Source organism: Rhinolophus ferrumequinum, chromosome 6 (genome assembly GCF_004115265.2).
Source record: "Rhinolophus ferrumequinum isolate MPI-CBG mRhiFer1 chromosome 6, mRhiFer1_v1.p, whole genome shotgun sequence".
Classification (NCBI taxonomy): domain Eukaryota; kingdom Metazoa; phylum Chordata; class Mammalia; order Chiroptera; family Rhinolophidae; genus Rhinolophus; species Rhinolophus ferrumequinum.
In genome coordinates, this window is record NC_046289.1 from 685137 (window position 1) to 709895 (window position 24759).

General features: G+C 56.4%; 2 protein-coding genes across 7 annotated transcripts; one reads left to right on the forward strand and one right to left on the reverse strand.

The window, feature by feature from the left end:
- The first annotated feature begins 7001 nt into the window (after nucleotides 1-7001).
- On the forward strand, nucleotides 7002-13644 carry CDCA4 (cell division cycle associated 4). Of its 2 annotated transcripts, none has more exons than XM_033109237.1 (2): nucleotides 7002-7057; nucleotides 12470-13644. In XM_033109237.1, the coding sequence occupies exon 2, from the start codon at nucleotides 12474-12476 to the stop codon at nucleotides 13173-13175; it is 702 nt and encodes a 233-aa protein (XP_032965128.1). In that variant the 5' UTR covers nucleotides 7002-7057; nucleotides 12470-12473; the 3' UTR covers nucleotides 13176-13644. The 2 variants fall into 2 exon arrangements, with proteins under 2 accessions (XP_032965128.1, XP_032965129.1); XM_033109238.1 differs by lacking the exon at nucleotides 7002-7057 and adding an exon at nucleotides 7259-8225.
- A 3292-nt stretch (nucleotides 13645-16936) lies between these two features.
- CLBA1 (clathrin binding box of aftiphilin containing 1) lies at nucleotides 16937-24759 on the reverse strand. 5 transcript variants are annotated; one of them, XM_033109519.1, is made up of 8 exons: nucleotides 24042-24169; nucleotides 23373-23819; nucleotides 22374-22998; nucleotides 20986-21128; nucleotides 19541-19667; nucleotides 18705-18818; nucleotides 18134-18261; nucleotides 17322-17437 (listed from the first exon to the last, which is right to left on the reverse strand). In XM_033109519.1, the coding sequence occupies exons 3-7, from the start codon at nucleotides 22848-22850 to the stop codon at nucleotides 18160-18162; spliced, it is 963 nt and encodes a 320-aa protein (XP_032965410.1). In that variant the 5' UTR covers nucleotides 22851-22998; nucleotides 23373-23819; nucleotides 24042-24169; the 3' UTR covers nucleotides 17322-17437; nucleotides 18134-18159. The 5 variants fall into 5 exon arrangements, with proteins under 5 accessions (XP_032965407.1, XP_032965406.1, XP_032965408.1 ...); XM_033109518.1 differs by having other exon boundaries at nucleotides 17367-17497; XM_033109516.1 differs by lacking the exons at nucleotides 18134-18261; nucleotides 24042-24169 and adding an exon at nucleotides 24690-24759 and having other exon boundaries at nucleotides 16937-17497.

Sequence of the window (24759 nt, forward strand, 5' to 3'; positions counted from 1 at the left end):
GGGGAATATTGGGGAACAGTGTTTTTCAAGGACCCATTAGCTCTATGTCAAGTTGTTGTTTTCAATCTAGTTGTGAGGGGAGCAGCTCACTGGCCCATGTGGGATTCAAACCAGTGACCTTGGTGTTATGAGCACTGTGCTCTAACCACTGAGAAAACTGGCCACCCCCATGTCTGTTCTTTTTTTATTTATTCACATTTATTGGGTGACATTGGTTAATCACATCTATGATGCATCATCTGTATATTGCATTATGTGCTCACCATGCTCCCCGCCCTGACGGTTAGTGATGACCTCATTGTGACTGGATCTGCAGTCGCTGACCACAAACCTTTCACTTTTTCATCTCACACATACGCTAATGGAAACTTTGCAGGAGGGACCAGCAGTGCTGAGAACCGCAGACAGCCCGAGTGTGAGACCTTCTCTCACTCACCCACCCACCCACCCACCCACCCATCCATTCACTGGTTCATTCCTTCCCTCCCTCTCATCTGTCCCCTCCGCAACATGCTACCCAAGGTGACTGAAGGGACGAGGGAGGCAGGCACTGTGAGGTCTGCCCTTGAAGCCCTGAGGTCTGTGCAGGGAGGTGAGAGCTCAGGAGGGGAGTCCTGAGAGTCCCGCAGGGGGCCCCACCTCCCCAAGCCACCCTACACTCTGAGCTCTTCCCAAAGGTGTGTCCCCAGACTGGGGCTCCCAAGGGACTGGACACCTGCTATTTGTTGATTGCTGTGCTCCCAGCTCCCCGGACAGGGTCTGCCCCTGACTGGGCCCCTCATTGCTCCCCGAGTCACGATGTGGGGACAGATGTCTGTGCACGGGTAAGGCCTGTGCCAGCCAGGCTCCCTGACTTTTCAGCACTCACATATGTCCAATATTTAACAAGTTACCAATCAACCTAATGGACCTTCGACCAGACACGTTCCAGCTTCCTACCCTGACAAACACACCTGCACATCAGGTGCAAGATCAGGCCCTGCTCGGCTCACCTCCATTCCACTTGGTACTGCCAGCGCCTGGGGGAGGCGGTGCAGCCTGGGGAGGTGGGCTCAGAACCATTTGGCTGGGGACTCTGGGGTCCCACCATCTGAGTTGGTCTCAAAGAGGTGGCATGGCCCAAGAGGGCATACCTGGCCCAAAGCCTCCCGACCCTATGGGAGGGACGCACCAGGGGAGGGTCATGGGGTTGCCGCCTATGCCAGGGCCTCTGGAATGACAAGTGTGCTGGTGGATGGCTCTGGGGTGCTGGTACCTATCGGAGAACTTAGTCCTCGTGGGGCAGTGGCCCAGGCTGCCTGGCATTACTCTAACGCCATCTGAAAACCCCCAGGACTTCTGAAGACAACTTCTTACGGACAAGCTATCTCACCCTTCTGTGCCTCAGTTTCTTCATCTATAATTTGGGAATGGCCACCGTCCCTGCTCGCAGGGCTGTTGGGGCATTAATTGGTATCACGCCTGTCCTGCTTAATTAAGCCATTCCGGACACACAGTGGTCGCTCGGTAGTAAGTCAGACCCTCCTTTTACCTTCCCGGGGTCGTCTTTCCAAGTTCATTCACACAAAGGCCGTGTGTCCCAGTGGTGGCCCCTAGAGGGCGCCGCGCGGCCGAACGAGTCCTTGAGACTCGGCCCCGGCCTCCAGGGGGCAGCAGGTCCGCCGGAGTGACTGTGCTCGAGGTGTCGGCCGCGTCAAAAATCGGACATGCGGAGCCGGCCCACCCAGAGGCGACCGACCCCACGAGTCTCCCGGGCTCCACGCCGCGTCTGAGAAGGAGGCCCATGACACAGACAGCCACTCTGTCAGTGATCGTGACCTTAGCTGGCACCTGGCCTCAGTGTTAACTGGGAGAACCTTGGGGTGGGGTGGGCATCAGGGCTGGGGTCAGGTGGGGAGGGGAGCCTGGAGTCCACTCCTGGGTGGGAGGGACCAGTGGGGCAGGGGCAGCTACGCATGGACAGGCCTGTGGCCCAGGTCCCAGAGGGGCACAGAAGCCCTGCAGGGCAGTGTGGCAGTGGCCAAGTGTGCAGTGGGGACACCCTCCTAGGAGGCATCTAGTGCTCACCTGCCACCTGCTGCCCATCACACAGGTGCCCCGGTGCCTCCCTCAGGACTCATGGCCTCCACACCCACTGGGATGGCCAGAGCCATGAATTTGGATCCCGTGGTAATGGTGGGTGTGGCAGCTACGATGGAAACAGTCTGGTGGCTTCCCAGATCAAACGTGGAGTTACCCCATGACCGGGCAGTGCCACTCCTACCTTCTCCCCAAGAGAAGGGGAAACGCAGTGCACCCCGTGTTCACACAGCACTGTCCACAGCATCCCAAAGGGGAAAGCAACCCCCCACCTGCCCACATGTGCCTCTCCCACCCCCACCAGCGCATGTGTGCCGGTCCTGCTGGTCCTCCATGCCCAGCCACACGTGCATAACAAGATGTGGTGCATCTCGCAAGGGAAGACGACTCAGCACCAGCACCCCACAACGTGGGATAGCCCCCAAAACGCCATGCTGCGTGAGAGAGCCCAGATGCCAGGGCAACACAGCCATGGTGCCATGTACATGAGGTGTCCAGAACAGGGGAGTCCATAGCGATGGAAAGTGGGTTAGCAGTTGCCAGGGCTGAGGAGGGGACAATGGGACAGCAAAGGGCACATGGCTCCTTCTGAGGTGATGGAAGGTGCTGAATGGCTGTGGTGGTGGCTGTACATCTGGAAGTGCACTGAAAACAATGGCTGTGTGGCATGCGATTACTGCTCAGTGAAGCTGTTTTAAAAAAATAGACACATCAGGCCCCCTCCTGTCCAACTGTGGCCCCAGAGCCCTGCAGAGACAGTCCATTGTCCTGTTGAGGGCATTGGGGTTGTTTCCAGTTTGGGCCTACAATGGATAGTCCTCCTAGGAATCTTCTTAAGCGAGCCTTTCTGTGATCGTGTGTACACACATCCCCAAGGAGCACAATGGCGGAGTCATAGGCTGTGTGGCCTTGCCACGTGGTTCTCCAAAATTTGTCCCAACTCACAGCTTTGCTGACCTCCCTCCAGACTGTCTTGGCTTTATGTATTTCCATATCAATTTTAGAAAGAAAGCAAGCTGGGATCTCAATGGATTGCAGTGAATCTAAAGGTAAGTTTGGTGAGAGCTGACACCTTGACAAGATGAGTCCTCTGATCTGTGGCCCTGGTATATTCGTCTACCATTTACAGAGTTGTTAATTTCTCTCAGCCGTGATTTGCACTTTTCCACATTTAGGCCTTGTGTTTTGTTGTTAGATTTATCCCTGGGCGCTGATGTTTTTGATACTTTGCAAATGGTATCATTAAAAAAATTTTTAATATAAAAATAGTTTGTTACTTGTATATAAAAGTGTAATTGATTTTCCTATGTATTGACTGTTTATCTGACGGTTGTGCTTAATTCTTTATTAATTTGATCTTTATTATCTGGAGATTTGCTATGGACTGAACTGTGTCCCACTCAAATTCACACGTGACTGTCTTCGAGAACAGGGCCTTTAGGAGGTGACTGGGGTTAAATGAGGTCATAAGGGTGGGGTGCTGATCTGGTAGGATTGGTGGCCTTATAAGAAGAGAAAGAGCTATCTATCTGGCTCTCTCTAAACTGCTGTCTGCAAGCTAGGAGGAGAGCTGTCACCAGATGCCCAACCTTGTTGGAACCTTATCTTGGACTCCTGGCCTCCAGAATGATGAGAAGTACATTTCTGTGGCTAAGTCACCCTCCATGGTATTTTGTTACGGCGCCGAGCCGGCTGCGACAAGATTCTTCTGCATTTCTACATTTGAAACCTTCTCTTCAGGGAATAATGATTTTAGTTATTTTCAAATCTTATACCTGTTGCTTCTTTTTCTGGCTCTAGGCCCTACAGCATAAGGTAGGGCAGGAGTGGGGGGAGCAGACACCTTCCCGACCACAGGGTGGAACTTCCACATCTGTACTGTTTCACTAGGCATTTGTTGACGCAAGAAATGCCTCAAACTGTGGATAACTTTTATGAGTTTTTCTGAGCCAAACTGATGATTTCTGGGAAGCAGGATCTCAAGGGATTGAGAAAATGCTCCAGGGAACAGCAGTTTTGCAGCTTATTTTATACATTAGAGTCAAAGAAGGAGACTAAGGGGGTTCTATGGAATCCATGGGTGGTAGGTTAAAGGGGTGGGAGAAAGCAAAGCGGGGAGATCTCTTGGATAAAAAGTAAAACGGAGAGACACACAATCCTTTACACGGGTGGGTACAGGACAGACAACAATGAACACTTAAGCATGTGGAGATGGTATGGGAACAACAAAATAATAGTGAGGGGGTCTGTGGTCTGGGCTCTGGTGGGAGGTTGTGCCCTGAGGGGTCGGGGGAAGGAGATTCCTCTGACATTTCAAAGGTATGTTATCTTAGATGCAAAAAGACAACAGACAGGCTCACTTCAGGTAAAGAGTGACCTTTGTCAAGGAAGCTACAGGCCTAGGACGTGACTACCCGCCACGACCCGCCTTTAGTTAGGAATTTTGATGTTCAGACCATCCTGTGTGGTCACTCTCATTACTGAGCTTGTCACTGCCATGTGGCTCTCCTGAGCTTGTCAGGTTTAGTTATGTGACCCCGTTTTAGTCCACACATTACACTATTTCCTACAGGTTTTTTGTAAATACACTTTATTCAGCTACAGGGAGGTCCCTTGTTGTGCAGTGAAGAAGTGATCCATGCCCAAGGCCAGGTCTGGTCCTTGCCCTGGCAACCTGAGAGGTGATCTCCAAACTCTTGGGATGTCCTGACTGCTAGTGGTGTCTGTTAGCTAGGGGCCTGAGGCTGTCGGGTGTGCCATCTCCATGCATGGACCCTCCTGGACCCTGCCCCATGCACTTCTCCTGGCTGACTTTAATCTGTAAGCTTTCACGCTAATGATCATAACTGTGAGTGTAACAGTTTTCAGCAAGTTTTTTGAGTCCTAGTGAATTACTGAAGCTGACAGTGGTCTTGGTGACCCCTAAACATGCAGTGAATATCAGGACCAAGGGTGGTCCTGTGGACTGCTGCTAACCTGGCACCTTACTTTCAGGTTCCTAAGTATTTTATCATGAATTTGTGTTGAATTTTATCAGATAATTCTTCTCCACCTGAGATGTTTATTTTTTTATTTTCCTTCATTTTACTAATGTGATGCATTACATTGGTTTGTTGAATGTTAAAGCATTTCTGGAATGCTTTCCATTCCTGGAATAAACCTAATTGGTAGTGATGTGTTCTTTTTTATTTATTGCTGGGTTTGATTTGCTACGATTTTGTTTGGAATTTTGAAGTATGGTCGCAAGAGAGACTAGCCTGTAATTTTTCTTTCTTGTTATCTTCTCAAGTTTTAGCACCGAGGTTAAGCCGGCTCCTGATAAGCTGGGGAGAATTCCTTCTTCACTACCTGGAAGGCTCTGTATAAGGTTAATGTTATTTCTCTCATTCTTTATTCACCTTGTCGTTAATTTTCTTGAATACAACAGTTCCTTAAAACAAATAAACAAACAATTGTAACGCTAATATTACAGCCAACCATGAGTCTATTATCTGGGGTTTTTTCCCCTTTTTTGCCATGTTTTGTTCTTGTGTCCTGTTAATTTTAATTTCATGCTGGAAATTTTGAGTGAGAAAGAATGAAGGCTCTGGAAAGTTATCACCTTACTCCAGAGGGCATTTTTGATCTTTGCCAGTCTGACAGTGGAAATCCACCTAGCTTCACTTGCGTGGCTCTTGCTCTGAGGCTCAGTGCCTTCCCGCCAGCTTACCAGCATGTTCTTCCTTTGCTCTGAACCGTGTGTCAACATCCTTTTCACACCTTCTGCTGGTTTGTTGATCTTTCTATTTGCAGAATATCCAGGTATTAAGAAATTCAGTCTTTTGTGTGGCATATGGTTGGGAACAAAATTTTCCCCTAGACTTTCCCTGTTTGACATACCTTTTAAATATTTAGGTCATCACATTTATCACAGCCACTGACTTGCACCCCAGGACTGCGGTGACCTAACTGGACGTTCTACTTCCGCCTCCCCCAATCAATTTCAACAGTGATTCTTTTCAAGCCCAGTTCAGAACCCGCCCCTCTTCTGAGCAATGGTCTCTCATCTTACTGCGAGGAAAGCCCACACTCTCTTAAATATTCTGAGTGACAGACTCCCTTTCACTGCAGCCAGGCCCCCCTCCTGCCTCACCTCCCGACTGGTCCAGCCGGTCCCTCTGCCTGGAATTCTTCCCCTCCCTCCTTTTGGGCGTGTTCTCAGACGCCGCCTTGGAGGCCTGCGCGCTCAGGGCCCCGCGCCTCGGCTTCTGGCAGCACTTCCCACCGTGGTCGGGGCCCAGCGCAGGACAGGGGGGCAGGCGGCTTTTACTGGGTTAGCACTGCAGCCCCGCCTGCGTTTAAGAAGTGTTACTTGGATTAACGGATTCTGGATTTTGTATCCTATTTCAGACCTTTTCCACTAAGAAATAATGTAAAAAACAAACTCCCGTTTTCTACTTTTATGGTTTTGAGAGTTATTTTTGGGCCAGTCGACCGTTTAATTTCTTACATGTAAACCTGGGAAGCCCCTGTTGTGACCCGTGCCGTCCAGGGAGCTGCTGCCCTGCCCTCCTCTTCCTTCGCCCTCTCCGCCGCCCTTCTCCCCTCCCCTCCCCAAAGCCCCGCCCCTAACTCCCTAAAGCCCCTCCCTGATCCTCCTGCTCCTCCCGTCCCCCTTCCGGTCCTCTCCCACCCACACCTCCCGCCCCGCCCTGCCCCCGGGTGGCAGAGCGCAGGCGCACTAGAGCCGCGCGCGGAGACCTGGGAGTCGGTGGGGGCGGGGCGCTGAGGGCTCCAGCCCAACGGCCAACGCGGCCGCGCGGGAACTCCAGAGCCAGGCCCCGCCCCCGGTTTGAATCGGAGGCCCCGTCCCCGTGCTCAGCCAATCAGCGGGCGGGGTGGGCGGTGCCTTGGCGACTCTTTGTGGGCGCTGAGCCGCCCCGCCCCGGTCCCGCCCCTCCCTCGGCGGCGGGCGGCGGCGCAGACGACTGGAGGCCAGGTGAGCGTCCGACCCCGGCGTCCGGTTCCTCCGCCTCGGCGGGTTCCGGAGGGCGCGCTGGCACGTGCGGGCGGCCCTCGGCGCGCGACCCTGGGGTGCTGGGGGAGGGCGGCGGCCGGGGGACAGGGGGCAGCTTGGGGGCTGAGGGGACCGGGGAGGGGCCCGGCCGCGGGGGCGAGGGTGCGGCTCGGGAGTTGGGGGGGACCCGAGGGTGTGCGGCGGGCGCTCGGAGGAGGGGGCGCGACCCGATCGACCGGTGGCCCCCGCCTGCCCGCCGAGTCGTACGCCACCGGGGATTCACCTCGTGCTGCCAACAGCCTAAACTTTCGCCGTCCCGCACCACTACCCGGAAAGTAGGGCTCCAGTGTCTTTCCTCGCGTGGGGGCCCTTTACTAGGACAAACACTGGACGGGGGTGTATTGGGCGGCTCGTGCAGTGCCGGCTTCCGTCGGGAACCCCCCGCACCGTCTTCCCTGTGACTTGGTAAAGGTCAGCGCACGCTCCTCCTAAGGCCCCCACGAAGACCCTCCTGAATCCCGGTGGGGACCGTGGCGGCCCCTCCTCCTCCCGGCGGTCGTGACCCGTCGTGGCCGTGTCTCGGTTTCCTTCCCAGTCTGCACTCCTGCGGAATGGGCTGTGGGAAAGGAGGTTAGCAATCAAATGCTGCGATTTCACCGTCCGTCGTTTTAGCAGAGCTCGGTTTCGCTGGTAATCGAATGCCGTCCCAAATGGCCGGGTCGGGGGCACCTTTCACAGGGCGGCCTGAGAGTGTTCCTTTCCTTTGTTTCCTGTTTTAATTGCTCTGAGAAGGAAGGCTAAGGATCTTTTTCAGTGGTTTCCCTCTGCCCTCCTGCAGTAGACCCTCTCGGCTGGTCAGGGAGTCGCCTGCCTAGGTGCCGGCCTCTGGCCTCCCGGTGGTCTAAAGCTGGGGCTCTGCACAGGCCAGCGTAGACTCGGGGGGGGGGGGGGTAGAGGAGGACTCCCAGAGCCGGGCAAGTGAACTGTGTGCAGTGGGCTCCTGTGCCTGCCCGCCCGGCTCGTGTCCCATGGGAGGCAGCCGCTGTGACTAGGAAAGGTACCAGGAGCTCGCTTCCACAGGTCAAAAACAAGCTCGGCTCTACATTTTCAAGAGCTTATTGGATCACCAGGAAGAGACCCCTCCAGCCAGGTAAGTTTGCTGGGAGACGCTCCGGTCCCAGCAGTGTTTCCCGCTGCGTTTCCTCCGCTGGTAGCATGTGTGCTGCAGGCCTGAGTTCATGGTTCTTTTCAAAGGAGCCAAGGGAAAAAGGAAGTTTAGTGTTTTATAAATGTCCTACATACAACTGCTCTATTTTTAGGTTTGCCATGTTTTATAATTAAAGTTGAAACTCAGAATAAAACGTCTGTTGTGACCTTTGCAGGTTTATCTTGGAAAGAGGGCAGGCAAGTTTCCCTCACTTGCTAGTGGAACATTCACAGGCAAAGAAAGTTTGTATTTCATTCCAGGTAACAAAAGTGCCTGAAATTCATTTTGTAGAAACATCTTAGGAGAAATGTCAGACAGCAGCAGGGCCCAGGGCACCACGTCTCACCTGGGCACCGTTCTGGGGACCTTGCCCGCGGCTCCATCTTGTCTCCCTTGAATGTTGCGTTTCACAGCAAATCTGATGGTGGTGTGATTTGCACTCACAGGAGTGCCTTGCAGTGGCGGAGGGTCACGGGCACGGCTCGAGCCTGTCCCAGCCCTACTGCGTGGAATCTGGGGATCGGCATTTCCCACCGGCCATATGGTGTGAGGCGGCCTGGCCGCCTGGGTTCTCTCTCCGTGGAGGCTCTGAGTGGGTCGGCATAGCATCCTCCTCGCTCCATGTGCCATGTGGAACTGCTCAGTCCCTCTGCTTTCTCTGGTCAGCGCTTGGTCTGGAGGAGGCTGAGGGGCAGTCCTGCATGTTGACTTTGGGGTTTCGAGTGGAATACCTGCAACCCTGAGCACTTGGTGGGATTGGGGCATTTCACTAGGTACGCAGCAGCACCTTCCGGCCGATTGTGGCGACAGTGGAGGTGGGTAATTCCTAACAGTTTTGTTCAGAATTAATGCGAGTCAGGCCGTGCAGTTAGGACAGCCTCAGAGCAGCTCGTTGGGTCCCCGTGTTAGAAGGGTTCAGTACCCTCAGGCCACAGTCACTTGGGCTTCGCCGAGAGCTGTGCTGCGCCAGGCCCACCGAGGGGTCTGTGTCCTCATCTTTGCCCCCCCACTTCTCAGGGTCACTTCAGAGCCATGCAGACTTTGCCCCAAACACACGTGTCTGAGGCCCTTCTCCTGGGCTCAGCCTGACCCCTTCACCCGGCGCATGGCCTGCCCTTGAGCTCCTCCCTTCTGTAGGGTCAGCCTGCCTGCTTTCTTGTGAAGTGGAACAGCACCGGCAGTGGCTGGCATTGGGGACATAAGAGCAGGGATTCAGAATGACTGAATGTATCTTTGTCCTGCTGCATGTGCAGTGGGCAGTACCTGAAGTGGTTGTTTTCAGTGGATGGTTGCCTCCCCAATCAACTTATTTGTCCCTTTTGTGCATCAGGGACAGTGAACAGGACAGATGCCATGTGCAGGCCTCTTGGTCGTGACAGTGCATGCACTCGGAGCCACGCCGCTCACACCGCTGTCCTGGCCAGTTCTCTCCAGACAGCGTGCTGTCTTACACTTGGGTCAGCTGTGCCTGTTCCAGAAGCTCACAGAAGCACTGTGTTTTCCCGAAAATAAGACCTAGCCGGACAGTCAGCTCTAATGCATCTTTTGGAGCAAAAATTAACATAAGACCCGATCTTACAGGCTTGATCAGTAACTGACGGCTTCCCTAACTGTCTGCACTATAAGCCTGACTTGCAGGGAGGTTATTAGCTTCCCGGGCTGTCCCTCAGGCCAGAGGTCTGACTGCAGCAGGCTGTGCAAGGACCCTGAGTGGGTGCTGGGTGTCCGTGTGCAGCTGCTTTGCTGTTCGCATGTAGGCTGGGCTTCTAGCCACCCCACCAGCCCCTGTGGCCTCCTGACCTTCCCGAGACCCTCGCTTCTGTCGGCAAACGAGGACCTAATTACGTCATTCCAGTGAGTTTAGTTTGGACCCTAAATTAAATCCATCCTCAAGCAGAGTTGGAATTTTAGATGAGGTTGAAAATACTACTAAAAGCCAGAAGTGAAGTGACTGCTGCAGAGGAACCCTTGAAACTTGATCTTTTTCCTCAATATGGGTACTTTTTATATTAGTAAAAGTAATTGTGGTTTTTGCAGTTATTTTTAACCTTTTAAACCGCAATTAGTTTTGCACCTATCGAATAGTTTGACATAATCTTACATTTATTCTTGATATACTTAGTAATTTTAAGCCAGGGGCTTTTAAACAATTGATGGGGCAGGTGTAAAAGCTGAATTTGCAGCCCACACAAAAAGCTTGAGTCCTTTGTTACCAGAAGTAGTCGGAATATTTTTTATGTGTTTCAGTGGTAAACTGTTTCGTTCATCCACATGAAATAGTACGCAGGCAGGAGTGTGCACGGTGCTGGCAGAGAATGGCAGTGGGTTGGGCTGTCCTGTGCTGGTGAGGAAGACCTGTTTGCTGTTCTGGGAAAAGTAGCCTGCGAGGGAAAATTAGCTGTGGTCACTTGTGTAATGTTTTTATTTTGAAATAACTGTAGATGTACAGGACGTAGCAGAGGAATGTCTCGGAGGTCACCCGTCCCCTGGTGGCCACAGAGCTGCTTCACATGGCGTGTGCGTGCGCGTGTGCATTTCTGGGCACTTAACATGCGTAACCAAGGACCCATCACCACAGTCCCTTGCAGAGTGACTGGCTGGCCACACCCCCCCATGTCCAGGTCCTGTTCACTTGAGGTCCATGCAGATTTGAGGTATCCCCGACCACCCCTGCCGGGGGTGCAGCAGCTTCGCCAAGCCCCGGGAGGGCTCGTTCCCCTTTGGGGCCATGAGTGCAGCTGTTCTGAACGTTCTCGTACATGTGTTTCCATGACCATTGGTTTTCACATCTCAAGGTTAAATGCCCAAAAGTCACTTAACTTTTTCCAATGTTAAATACACGGCGGGTAAGATCAACCATGTTTCCCTGAAAATAAGGCCTAGCCGGACAGTCAACTCTAATGTGTCTTTTGGAGCAAAAATTATTATAGGACCCGGTATTATATTTATTATATTATAAAGACCCAGTTTTATATTATAGTAAAATAAGACCAGGTCTTGTATTAATTTTTGCTCCGAAAGACGCATTAGAGCCGATTGTCCTGCCAGGTCTTATTTTCGGGGAAACACAGTATGAGGCTGAAAGGAAATTCGGAGGATGGGGACCTTTCTATTGAAGGGTGAGGCTGGCACGCGCGAGCCTTGAGAGGCTCGTGGGCAGGGTGGGGAGGGCGGCAGCCGGGCCTTCACCACAGCAGCCCATCTTGGCGGCCACCCGCTTCCACCCCATTCTTGGGGAGCCCCTGGGCACAGGGCCAGCTGTCGCTGGGATCCATAGGGTTGGTATTTTTAAAAGAGGAAACAAAACATTTGCATAGTAAAAAGACTAATCCTCTGAATAACACAAATATCTGCAATAAAAATGTTGAGCTACTTTACAAACTTGAGAAGAGAGAAACTTAATGCTCAGCTTGTAGAAAGGGGGCCCTCGGGAGGCGCTGTGGGTGAGGCGGCCCTCTCCCCTCTCCTCTAGTCCCCAGACGACTCAGCTTCTGGCCAGTTCAGGAGAACAGCGTCCCCGGTCTTCTGCTTTTGAGAGTAGTGAGGTGCCCCGAGCCTGCAGGGAGGACCCCAGCCTGCGCCGTTCCATGCGTCCTTTTGGGCTGGAAGGAAGTGGCATAGTGTGGTGAGGTGGCCCGAGGCTCTGGCTGTGTGCTCTTGTGCCCCGCTCACCTTGGCTGTCGTGAACACTGTCCTGGGCATTGGGCGCAGGCGACACGTGCCTGCACCTGGCATCTCTCCTGTGTGCTTTGGTGCGGCTCCTCAGGGCTGTCAGCACTACGGCAGGGGCTTCTGTCTGAAAGCACTGGGACAGCCCGCTCTGGGCGGCACCCTCTGGCAGGCCAGGCAGAGCTCTGCTCTGCTCTGCTCTGCTCTGCTCTGCTCTGCTCTGCTCTGCTCGGGAATAGTACTCAGAGCCCGTCTCACGCTCTGTCCCCTCGTGGGCAGCAACACTAGGTGCTCTTTAAAAAGGCACTCCTCCTGTTTTTAGTCATTTGTCTTTTCTGATGGGGACAGTAGTGCTGCCGTCCAGAGGTGGCTGTGTGTGAATTAGACACCCGAGTCACCCTGCGTGTCCAGGGCCCTGTGTGTGCCAGGGTCACCTGTGACGGATGGAGACTGGATCTGGGCAGGGTCTCTCAGGGGCTCTGAGATGTGCTAAATGGCGTCTTCCTGGGTTTCCCTAGGACGATGTTTGCCCGAGGGCTAAAGAGGAAGTGCGCTGACGGTGACGAGGACATGGAGGGCGCTTTGGCCAGCCTACAGCGGCAGTCGCTTCTGGACATGTCTCTGGTCAAGCTGCAGCTGTGCCACATGCTGGTCGAGCCCAACCTCTGCCGCTCGGTCCTCATAGCCAACACCGTGCGGCAGATTCAAGAAGAGATGACCCAGGATGGGACTTGGCGGGTGATGGCGCCCCAGACTGCAGGACAGGCGCCGCGGGACCGCCTGGTGTCCACGGAGATCCTGTGTCGCGCAGCCTGGGAGCAGGACGGGGAGCTCCCTGCCCCTGGCTCGGCCGACGGCGACGCACCAGACCTGGTGTCCCATTTGTGTGGGGCACCGAGTGCACCGGCCCCAAGGAGCACACAGGGCTGTGTTTGGGACGTGGACGGCCCTGGGGAGGACAGGGGGAGCTTGCAGAAGTCTCTGGATCAGATATTTGAAACACTGGAGAGTAAAACCCCCAGCTCTGTGGAAGGGCTCTTTGGGGACATGGACAGTCCCTACTACGACCTGGACGCTGTGCTGACCGGCATGGTGGGCAGCAAGGCGGGCCACGGCGACGGGCTCGACACCTTGTCCTCTGCGGCCGCCCCGCCCCCGAGCTCTGGCTGCAAGTCGGACCTGGGTGAGCTGGACCACGTGGTGGAGATCCTGGTGGAGACCTGAGCCGGCTGCCTCGCGGGACAGGGGGACGTGTCACGACCCTGCCGCCCGACCCGTCAGCCTCTGCTTTGTCTGTGATTACCAGCCGGGCTGGGGCAGCATCCAGTCTGCCCGCCGCCCTCTCCCCTCCTCTCTCTTTCGGGGGCAGGGCGGTTTCCTGCAGGCGGGTCGCCCGCCCGGCCCGGCCTGACCAGCCAGCCAGCCCTGGCCCTTGTCCTCTCTGAGTCGCACCACAGCTCCGTGGAGGATGTGAGCCGCCAGCTGCATCCAGCTTCATTTAACTTTAGATAGGTGAATTTTTTAAATTAAGTTTTATATGTTTTGGGCAATATTTGGCTTGAGATATATTTTTTAAACTTTTTATACTTTTATCTCTAGATTTTTTTCAGCTATTTTCTTAAAAGTGTATTTTTTCTAGAAACATCCTCTGCTGCTAATTAGAAACGTCCATAACCCGAACACTTGCAGTCGGTCTCAATTTTAAGGTTTCAATAAGAAGAGCTGTTTCATGAGCTTCGCTGTACCCGAGTCAGCAGTGTTTACGGGTCACAACTTTTCTCTTCAAATTGACGTGGGCCGTGTCATCCACTGCTCCGGTCAGCGCCAGCGCAGTGGACGGTGAGCCTGCTCTTCGGAGTGTCCTGACCGGAGTGTCCTGACCGACCTGCTGTGCCAGGCTGTCCTGGGAACTAAGTGTAGGATTTGGAGGTTTAATTTATGCCTATTTATATGTAAATGTCATTGTGTGGAGGTCACGGCCCCAGTTGATGTTGGGACACCCAGGTGTCACAGCTCCCTGAGAAGCTGACTGGGGGTGGGGCCCCACGTGCCCGCGGAGGCAGCGCACTCGTTGTAGAGTGCCCTGCAGGAGCCTGGCTGCCTGCCATGTGCCAGGCGTGCTTGTCTGCGTGCTGTGCGAGTGGAACGTGCCCACGCCAGCTCTGGGAAACGTGTGGGGACCCAGTTTTAAGACTAAATTTAAGTCTAGAATTAAATCTGGACACAGGTCATTTGTGGCCCCTCGATCTTGAGGGTGATTGGCAGTGGGATCGGTGGGGGGTGCCACTTACGGGAGCTTGTGTTGGCCGCGCCCGTGACCTTGCAGGACCCGAGATGGCCCACTCCTCCTACATCTTTCTCTCCGGTTTACGTGTACGAGACTGTACTCTTCCCCACCCCCACGCTTCCTGTTACTCATGCTTTTTCTTCCTTCCCGAGCCCTTAGCCAAAAAGGTTTGATTTCTTTTGTGCATATGGCCATTCTTTAATATCAGTGATGTGCACCTCCCTTTATTAAAAGATTATTCACCAAGATGGAAGCTGCTGCTTGAGTGCGTCTGTTTTTTGGACGTGGGAGAGGAATTTCACTTAATGTGTTAAATGGGCAGTGGGACCACACAGGGTCCCAGACAGTGCTCCCTTCCCCCAGGTCTGTGCCTGAGGGCAGCCGGGGGTGGGCAGCAGGGTCGGGATAGGCGAGAAGTGCAGGTGACCTGCAGGGTGGGCTGTGGCCTCAGCATTCGTGGATTGCTCCCTTCAGGTTTTGACAGTATTTCCTTCTCCTCAAAGTGTGTGTCTCAGAAGCAATAAACCTAAAGCAGTTTTTATGTCTTTTAATAGCATTTCTATGTTTTAAAAATACTTGTTCAATTCCAGATTAGCTGGGGTGACCATTTTGCCAGCCTTCAAAGTATGAAATATTCAGAGGATGTGGGCAGGTAGAGGGCCAGGCAGGCCTGTGGGTCAGGCTTCAATTTTGAGGCTCCTACCCCATGACACAGCTGAGCCCCAGATGCAACCCTGTCCTGCCAGCACGCCTCCTTCCCGCCTTGGCTCTTGTGGTTCTTTCTCAGCTACCCACTCTCAGTGTTGGGTCCCCTGGACCTCCCGGGCTAGCTGATGGTCCTCCGGAGAGGAACAGGCGGGTGGCCAGTTGCTGCCGATGGGTTTGCATGGTAAGTGCAGGACTCAGGCCCTCTAGGCCCCTGTATGCACCTGGTCACGGCTTTCTGTAACCTGCAAAGGAAGGCCGCTGTCCACCTCCCACCTCTCCTGCCCCTGGCCTGGCCGGTGGAGCTTTGTGCAGTCGGAACTGCGGGGAAGGGCAGCTGGACCGCGTGCAGCGGGCACCATCACCTGTTTCCTGTCACCTCGGCCAGGAAGGACTTTGGGGTGTGCTGACCAGTGCCACGCTGGGCACTAGGGGGTGTGGGGGGGCAGGGGAGGAGCCAGGTTTAGGTGCATTTGGGGGCTTCCCAGCCCTGACAGCAGTGTCAGCGACCACAGCCTGGCCAGTGACAAGTCACTAAGCTGACAGAAACTTCTGAGCTGTCAGTAATAAACATACTACATCAAATTACCTTTTTGGGTAGTGAGATTACGAATAGTCACATGAAGTGATTAAAAAAACACCGTCAAATGCAGGAAAATGTATCGAGATGCGTCAGGAATTAAAGTATTGTTTTTCTGGAGTTTGTGATATTTACTGGTTTTGCCTTTGTATAATCCTGTGTTTTCTCGTTCTATTTCAGCTTTCTCTTTTTGTCTCATTTTGTGCTTATGCTTTTGTACTCTTGTGAAAGCCCCCAAATGTGTGCCCTGCAGCCCTCCCTGCCCCCCCACTCCTCCCCAGCTCCCACAGAGCAGCAGGCGTGCCAGAGACCAGGGATGCACACTGGCAGCTGGAAGTCGGGAGGGCTGCCCGGGCCACGGCGGGTGGGCCTGGGCGCCGTGAGGGGGACCCTCGGGATCCAAAGCAGACTTGGACCGTTTCCAGGACTTGGACGGACATGCGGCCTGCCAGCCCCGAGGCTGCTGACAGTCCTCACTGACCGCCACGCCGGGTCCGGGCCCTCCCGCCCCGCATGGGGACCAGAGCTGCTGCCGGGGCCTCTGCCATCGCTTGATTAACTCATTCAGGTTTCTTTCAACGCTGAGCTCCAACTACTGTGAGCCATGATTGTGTAGCTGATTGGGCTTGTTCTGGTCAGGGGGGCGTGACTGCTTCTTACGACTTGTACATCTGCATTGGGTGATCGCTCAGCACTCACGTCTCTCCCAGGTCACAAAGCCCCTCCCGAGCAGACTGGCCAGACGGCGGGACAGAGCCAGACTTGATGTCTGGTTGGACGGAGTGGGGGAGCGCGTCATGCCTTCTGGCTTGCGGGGCTGGGTGGGGGACATGGGGCTCAAGGGGGTCTGGAGGTGCCGGCTTACCGAGAGTGGGCAGGTGAAGTGCCAGCATCCACCTTTGAACCTGTGGGGGAGGCAGGACGCAGAATGGTGTGTTTTGGGTTGTCAAGTCTAACAGCCTGGAAAACCACAGCGTGTCCCAGCAGGCCTCTGCTGCCCGGGCCCCAGGAGTCCCCAAGATGGTGACGGAGACAGCATGGCAGAAAAAATTTCCCAAACGTGCGGCACCAAAATGTCTGCGTTACCCCTTAACACAGGCCCCCAAACCACATGCAGCCTGGAGGAGCCGCCCCTGCGGGGAGCCAAGGGCACCAGGGTGCTGAGTGACAGCTAGCTTCTCCCCGTGGCAGGTTACATCTGCCAGTCACTGGCTGTGATCTCCTGGCCTCCAGTGTGGCCTTGGCAGCACAGTGATGGCTGGGGTTGCACTGCGTGTGCTGCGCGCTCCGCCCACCTCAGACCCCACGCCTCCCCTGAGGCACAGGGAAGGGGCTGCTGGCAAGGGCAGGGTGGAATGACAGCATTTCTGGCACAGCCCCCACAGAGCCCATGAATCAGCAAGAATACGGGCAGATCCAGGCCGTTTTATTTGCTAAAATGTTACAAAAGTCAGTGCCTATTCTGGCTCTGCCTTCAGAAGGGGATCTCCAAGGCTGATGACCAGGGCCAGCTCGCCCACAGGGTGCAAGAGGCCGCTGGGCGGGGACCCGGAGCCCTGGGCAGTGCAGCTCAGGCAGCCAGGCCTGGGTCCCTCAGCGGGAGCCCCCAGGACTGGCAGCACCTGCACTGGGCAGGCTGGGGGAGTTCCTGGGGACCTCGGCGCCCATTCATGGTGAGGGCTGGCTCTGCCGAAGGACCCTCCCCTGAAACTGACCCAGCAGGCGCAGACTTGGGAACCCTCACAAAACAGGAGTGGTCACCACCAAACAAGCCAGGAGATGTGAATTCCTCAGCTAGCAGGTCGTCCCGTCTCAGCAAACGTCACTATGAAACAGTGTCATTTTCAGGTTACGGCGACTGAAGAGCTTCCTCCTTGGCGCTGTGACGCACTGCCCGTGCCCGTGGAAGGGCATCTGCAGAAAAAGGCTGTATGTGACGAGGCTCCCCTGCCTGTCGCCTGACGTCCCTGAGAGCTGGCATGGAGACGGCACACGGTCAGGATATGTGGACGCCCGCCCTGGCCCACCCACCCCGCTGTGGGCCCTTGGCAAGGCTGTGGGCGTTTCCGGCGCTGCTGAGACACCTGGCTATGCAGTGACCAGACGCATGGGGACAGGTGCACAGCTGTGACTCCTCAGCAAATGCTGGGACCCCGTCCACCATGGAGGACCAGGCCAGCCTCTGCATCCCAAGAGACTACAGCCCCAGCCTGTGGCCCTCAGGACAGTGGTGGGTCCCATTTCCTAGGAGGGGTCACAGGGCAGCCATGGTGGGTGTCTGGTCTTTGTGGAGGATACTGCTGCCCTTCACGCTCTCGCCCCCAGTATCCACTGCTGGACTGACCACGAACTCCCCCGACAGCCGCTGGGGCATTTGTCTTGGTGCTTTAACACAGCCTGTGCCGTGCACCTCCAGAACTTTCTACCTCCTCCCTTGCTGTCTTCCTAGAGCAGATGGACACAGAGTGCTGGGCACCCCTGAAGAGGGCCCGCCTGCAGCCCCATGGTACCTGTTAGCTGACACCAAACTTGCCCATCTGCCCTCCTTCCTGTCCCAGCTCCGGATCAGGTTCTCGTCTCCTGCCCCAGTGGCCTCTGCCTGGCCCTCACCTGCAGGGCTCTCTCCCCGCCGACCATCAAAGCAGATCGTGCCAGACCCACCACCACGTGCCACCCCTGCCTTTGGGGGGGGGTGGGGTGCATTGTGTAGAGTGAACCCCAACCATGCTCTGAGGCCCCTGGTGGGGGAAGGAGCCGAGGGAGCCAGCTGGTTATGGCGTTCCTCAGAAGACCTGCTCCAGGGGCGGGCAGGAGACCTGTCCCGGCAAAGGCTTCCCCTTGCCCTAATAAGGGGGCTTCAGGAAGAAACCCCTCTCCCACCCACTTGTCTGTCCCCTCCTGCCTGAGCCCCTGTGATAGGTGCCACTACAGCTTTTGCAGGAACGTCAGACCACAGAGAAAAGCTGCTGAACAGGCCATTCAGTGCCTCCCTGCTTCCACTAGATCCCGAGACCCCTCTCCCCCCGTGAGCTCTGCCCTTCGGGTCTTTGCAGGTGACACGTTTGTACCCCAGTGGCCCACTGCCCTGGACATGGGAACGTTCATGTGAATAAACCAAGTGACTGAGAGTGGAGGCCCAGGCAGCCAGCACAGCCTCCCTCCACGGCTGCCCTGCGCTCACCTTGGTCTGGATCAGCGCTCTGCAGCCGTGCACACGGAGGCTGGACACCCCAACTTCTGCAGCCTCCCGCAGCTTGGAACCTTCCGAATCGTGACCCTGGCCTCCGGAAAGGTTCTAAGACACACACCAGTCAGCCGGCAGGCGGCGAGGAAAGGGTTGTTTCTGCTCCCCTTCTTCCAGCAGCCTGCTCTCCTTCAGCCTTGGCCACTGCCACCCACCACCCTCCTGTCCCCTGTCACGGGGCTCACGGCTGTCCTCTCCAGGACTGCAGGGACCCTGCACCTTCACACTTGCAGGCCTGGAGCTGTCCCACCTCTGGGCCTCCAGGTCAGGCCGCCTCCCCTCCCTCCTCCCAGCTGTTTTCCTGGCACTGGGACACAGCCAGGTGACACCTCTCGGGCTCCTTCCAGTCCGTTGCTTCCTTCCTGGAGAGCCCAGTGTGGCCTTATCTCGTGCCCCGCCTGCCTGCGCCTTCTGTGTTTTCCATGTTTGGAAATTTCCGTAATACTTAAGCATGGAAAAGGGTCTTTGCCAATTTGACTGCCCACAGCCAGCCCTCCTTAAAATCCTCATTCTCTTTGATGACTTCCAAGCAGGACTGCCGCCTTGTCCCCTTCCCCTCCTCCTCAGGGTCACCCCACTGGGATGCCTGTCAGCTGCCCATGGCCCCATCTGTGGCCCCAGCTCGCCTTCCCCGCCTGCTGGCCTTCTCCCCAACCCTGCAGGAGCCACCTTCTGACAGGCTTCGGTCAGGAGGGGCAGTCCTGGAGGTGGGGCAGGAGTGGCCTGCAGATGGCTGGCGGCTTCCGGGTCAGTGGCCACCTGCTTCCCCTCACCTGAGCGGCGTCTACTCCGAGGACAGGGAGGAAGTTTGCTTGGCAGTGGGACTCGCGCCACAGGCAGTGGGACGTGGCCATGCTATTTGTGCTCTGAAGAGCTCTCCAGAGTTTTCTGGATTCAGAACTGGAAAAGGACGCACGAATTAAAAACAGCCTTGAGAGCCTTCAGAGCAGAAGCGGAGTGGGGCCCTGGCCCTTCGGAATTCTGAAGAGGGCGTCCCCGCAGTTATTTGTCCATTTATTCCAACAACATCTGCCCCGCAAACACCAGCACTTCCTCCTCCCCACGAGCACGTCCCTGACTTGTTTGCACACCGGAGTGTCCCCTCCAAGGGGCAGACACCTGCCGGCCAGGTGTTTCACTGGTTGTGTTCCCTGACAGTCTCAGGCACCTACACCCGTCTGGTCACAAAGGTGGCACAAACCAGGAGCAGAGTGAATGCCTAGCCCCGCAAACAAACGATGGCAGTGCACGGTGCCACCCACCGTGCCAGGCCTACACGGAAAGGAAGGGGACAGCCAAGTGCCTGTCATTGCCCAAAGTCACGCCAACCTCCCAGCTCACAACACTGTCCAGTCCTGCCCAGTCCCGATACCCAGGACCGCCTTTGCCCCTGGGTGCCCCAGGGTCACACTGCAACCAAAGGCTCCTCTGCCCACCTGCTGCCTTGGACCACACCTTGGGGAAGCACCGCATCCAGAATGGCATACCAGCCATCTGGGCATTGCTGGTGACAGCTTCCTGGGCTCAGGCCTCCATCCCCAGGCCTCTGCCAGGGGTGTCCTGGGGCAGGTGCTGGTTCAGACCACAGCAAGCAGCTCTGACTGGGCCCGGGGCCGGGGCCCAGAAGGGCCTGTTTGCACAGCTCCCTGACAGAGTCGGCCTGTCCGCAGGGCGCACAGAGGGACCAGGGGAGCCAGCTCACGCCGACCTTCACCTCCTCCCTCCAGGGCCTTGACCTCTAGCTACACAAGCACTGCCACCCTCAAGTGACACCTGTTTTTCTCTCCATGCTCAGTGACAGGATATCTTAGAAAAGACCATCTGTAAACAACTTCTTTGTGATTTCCCGTGGGTGACTGGCCCCAGGCACCACCAGGAGCACAGAGGCGGGCTGACCCTGTGGGGCCGAGTCCCCCAGGAGATTCCTCTCTCACACCCCAGCATGCACACTGAGACCTGGTCACTTTGTTCCAGGTGAGCTCGCCGGGGGTGGGCAGAGGCTGACCATGGCTCCGAGAGAGAGGGCCACAGCCAGGGCATCAGCCATGCCACGGGGTCCTCCCAGGGAACCCTACGACCCAAAGGTAGCGGGGACTTCAGGAGAGACAACGCTCTCTAATTTAATTTAGATGGACACAAGGTCCCGTGTCCATTTTGTCAATCAACAGTGTAAACGCAGAGCGGCTATAAACTATTAGCCCCAGCTGAAGTTCATTACCAGCATCTGTGTGCAGACCCAAGGCCTGGTTCCTCAAGGCCAATCTCTAAGAGGTGACGCAAGGTGGGAACATCGTCAGTCACCTGCTGCACTGGCACTTCTTGAAAAGCAAACCTGAAGACGTCCTCATAGCTGAGAATGGGCTGAAAAAGGCAAGAAAAACATACCAAAGTTAGGAGAAATACGCACGTCATGTCACCTGATTCCAAATACAACTTTCAGTACAAGTAAAATCTATAAATGACTGTACTGTCACATGACATGTTCATTCTCCAAAGTCACCATGCTGTGCACAACCACGCAATGAAAGCGCCAGGGTGTGTGGGAAGAGCGGGATAGGGCACAACACTCACAGACCTTGAGAGGTGAAGACAGGCGCCAATCAAAACATTAGCACCGTTTCCCTGTGTTAAGTGGTTGAGCTCCATCCATACAATAAATCAGGCACTTCTCAGAGAAAGACCTGAGGTCTGCAGGTTGTGAGGGAGCGTGAGGTGTGAGAGGGAGGGCTGTGAGGCAGGTGGGACCCTCGCCCCAGGTGGTGACAGGTGGGGGAAGCTGAGAATGCTGGGCGGTGCCTGGGACCTGTGAGCGCGTGCAGCTTTCTGCATTCACCTGGTGTTTCTGCAAAGTTTGTGTTACGTTCAGACTGTTCCCTGATACATCAATCACAGTGGAAGCAAGTCCTGCTTCCGAAAGAAGTGTGATAGCAGAGCTGGCTAGAGAGGGTCCAGAACCAGCCAAAGCTTTTCTCCCTTTTCCCTCTTACTTGTCTTGTTCTTACGGAGTTCGGGGTAAAGCATTTGGGAAGAGATGGCAGAGAAAGGGGGGCAATGGGACCAAGAGGAAGAGAGAGGGTCAGAGGCGGTCACAAAACAGGTGGCTACTGGCGGGCAGGCCGGGAGGGGCAGGGGTGGGGGTGAGGGGACAAGGCGGGGCTGCGGGCCAGCTCCAGCGCTCCGTCACGACACACACTGAGATGGGACTCGGTGACACGCTAGTAAGTAGCTGGGCGATTCAGACAAAAAGTTCTTCCCCCCGCCCGCCCCCCCCCCCAGCGTGCTCTGAACTGGGGCCAGGAAAGCATAGCCAGGCGGATGGGGAGTGGGCGGACTGCAGGGTGGAGGTGAAAGCGGGCAGCGCAGGCTGGGAGGCTGGTGCAGCTGAGGAGTGTGCATGGTTGCGGCCCAGCCCAAGTTGCCCCCCCTGGGGGTGACCATTTCTGCAGCCTCATTCCTTCCCTGGCTCAGGAGGATGGGACTGCTAGCCACGTGGCCTGGGACAAAGGCCAGGACAGGAGCAGACCCTGACCCTGGTCAGCGCACCGCAGCCTGAGATCCGCTGGCCTTGCAGTATATAAACACCTCCTGCGTACTCTTTAGAAATACCTCAGAAGGTGAGATGGCAGCAGTCCCTGTCACCCAAGGTCCGCCCTGGTGAAGTTGCTGAAAACCACACTCCTTGTGGGCAGAAGCAGTTCTTGGCGGCTCAGGTGCTGCGGCCCTCTCTGGGAGTTCAAAGAACTGAGAATATTGTTCGAACTTGGCGGAAGATTCCTGAAAGCCTTCAAACTGCCCCCAGGCACCGCTGTGTTCCCCTGGGTCCAGACCACTGGAGGTGTAGGTGGAAAAGCCCTCATTGAGCCCAGAGATCTTGGCTTCCCCGTCTGATGGAGGAAGGTGGGAGCGGATCCTCACCCACTCCACGTGGGCAACACTCTGTCTCCCAGGTACCTCGCTTGCACCGCTGTCTTCAGAAGCCTGGTGGAGGGAAACCTCGCCTGCAACCTCTGCGAGGTCACTCAGAAACCTGCTTAGAAGGGGCATCTGGCCGGGCTCTCCTCCCAGCTCCTGCGGGCCTTCCATGTTGGTGTCGCCAGGCCCGCATAGATGGGAAGATGCTCAGGAGACATACACACTGCTGCACTGGAAGGCCCAGGGCTGGACACGGCCTAGAGGGCCGCCCGCTTGCCCACTGCCCGGAGTGCTGATGCCTGGTGTGGGTCCAGTGTCGCTGTGGAACAAACACAACCATGTACACAGCCTGGTCACCCAGGGAAAGTGACGGAAGTCGCTGCCGGGAGCACAGAGGCTTGTCTTAGAGACTAACTAGAGGCTGTGCGACGGCCCGGCCTGGGAGGTGGACGAGCTGCGGGGTCCTGCCTGGACCAGGTAGGTAGAGGTCAGGGAGGCCCACTCTGGCCAAAGCGGGGGAGAGTCCCGGCACCCGGGGAGGTCAACGCCCATAAGTCCCCGGGCGGGAAGGGCCGGACGGCAGCGAGAGTCGGGGTCAGCCGCTGAGGCCCCCGCGGGGGCCCGGCCTGTGGCTCCCGAGGGGCGGGCTCGGGCGCGCTCGGGGCCCGGCGTCTGGCTCCGGCCGGCACCCACCTTGGCCGCGTCCCGCCTCCGCCTGCCGAAACGGCCTGCAGTCGCTTCGCGTAGCTCCGGCCCGTTGCCCGGCAACGACGCGCACCAGCCCCGCTTCCGGCGTCGTCGCCGTGACGCCAGAGTTCCGGCGCCGTGTGGGGCGTGGCAGCGCCAGGCCCCGCCCCCTGAGCCCCGCGAGGGAAGTGCGTGGCTTGACGTCCTGCACCCCGCACCTCCCTGACGCAGCGGGAAGAGGGCCTCCTGTTTAATCGTGCGAGTCGTCGTGCCACAGCCCCGCGAGGCTCCAGGCCCGGGAGTGCGCCGACGCCGCGCTGCCCCACGTCACCCCGCGGCCCTCGCACTGCTGCACCGCTGCACTGTGCTGTCGTGTGGCTGTGTGACGTCTATTCCGCAGGCTCCGGGCGGACGGCGACCTCTGCCCTGCAGACTCCAAGAACCAAGTCCTTCCTAACGTGTGGAGAGATGAGAGTCCGCTGCTTGCGGGGGAGTAAGGGGCGCCGCCCCCTCCCTGCCGGACCCCTTGTAGTGCCCTGATTCTCGGTCTGGTCACCAGCGCTCCTGCTGCCACTACTCAGGGCAAGGGGCACCAATGAAGCAGCCTTGCCCTCCTGCCAGCTCCCCTCCCGGGCATTCGGGGCTTTTCCCCATCAGCCCCCACCCCAGTCTTACCAAATCAACTTTGATGTGTAAGGTTCATTCCAGCCTCCCCAGAAGGCACCATCAGGCCCTGGTGGAAGCCCTGATCCACCATACCTCGTCCCCCAGACTACCTTCGTGCTCACATGTCCCCACCCTGTGACCTTGAGCCCTGCCTAGGCCCTGTCCTACTTGCATGAACCGCCCACTCTCTCCCTGGTCCTTCTCAGCCAAGCTACTGAAAATATTAATTTTAAATATTACCAGATGAGATCATTCTCTGAAGCCTGGGCCACAGCCTCCTGCCCCCTCCCCGGCTTCCTGAGGGGCACAGCCGCCCGCACTGCAGTGTGCGAGCAGTGCGGTCAGACTGCCCGGCACTGCTGGCTCCCTTCTGCTCACTCGAGACCACCTCAGCCCCAGTGGTCCTGCTGTCCACCCACTACTTGGAGCCGTCATCCACTGTCCTTGCCCTCCTCAAGTCCAGGGAGTTGCAAAGGGATAGGAGTCTTGTCCTCGTGCAGCTGGGGAAACTGAGGCCCAGGCCCAGGCCCAAAGACCTGAGTGAGAAGTGTTGCCAGAGCTGGAACCAGCTCTTCCACAGCTCCCCACGCCCTGTCTGAACCTCAGTGAACAGTGAGGAGGGCATGTGACCCTCAGGGTACAGGATGAAAACATTACCTGGTGTGGCAGCTGATGAGTGCCTCCCAGTGAGTCCATGGCCTGCTCTCCAGAACATGTGAATACGGGA

Coding starts and splice junctions, on each gene's coding strand:
- CDCA4 (XM_033109237.1), top strand. CDS start 12,474: ATGTTTGCCCGAGGGCTAAAGAGGAAGTGCGCTGACGGTGACGAGGAC.
- CLBA1 (XM_033109516.1), bottom strand. CDS start 22,850: ATGGAAGGCCCGCAGGAGCTGGGAGGAGAGCCCGGCCAGATGCCCCTT. Junction 21,129..22,373: donor CTGCCATCTCACCTTCTGAG/GTATTTCTAAAG, acceptor TGCCTTTTTCAG/CCCATTCTCAGCTATGAGGA. Junction 19,668..20,985: donor GGGTCTGCACACAGATGCTG/GTAATGAACTTC, acceptor GTCCTTTTCCAG/TTCTGAATCCAGAAAACTCT.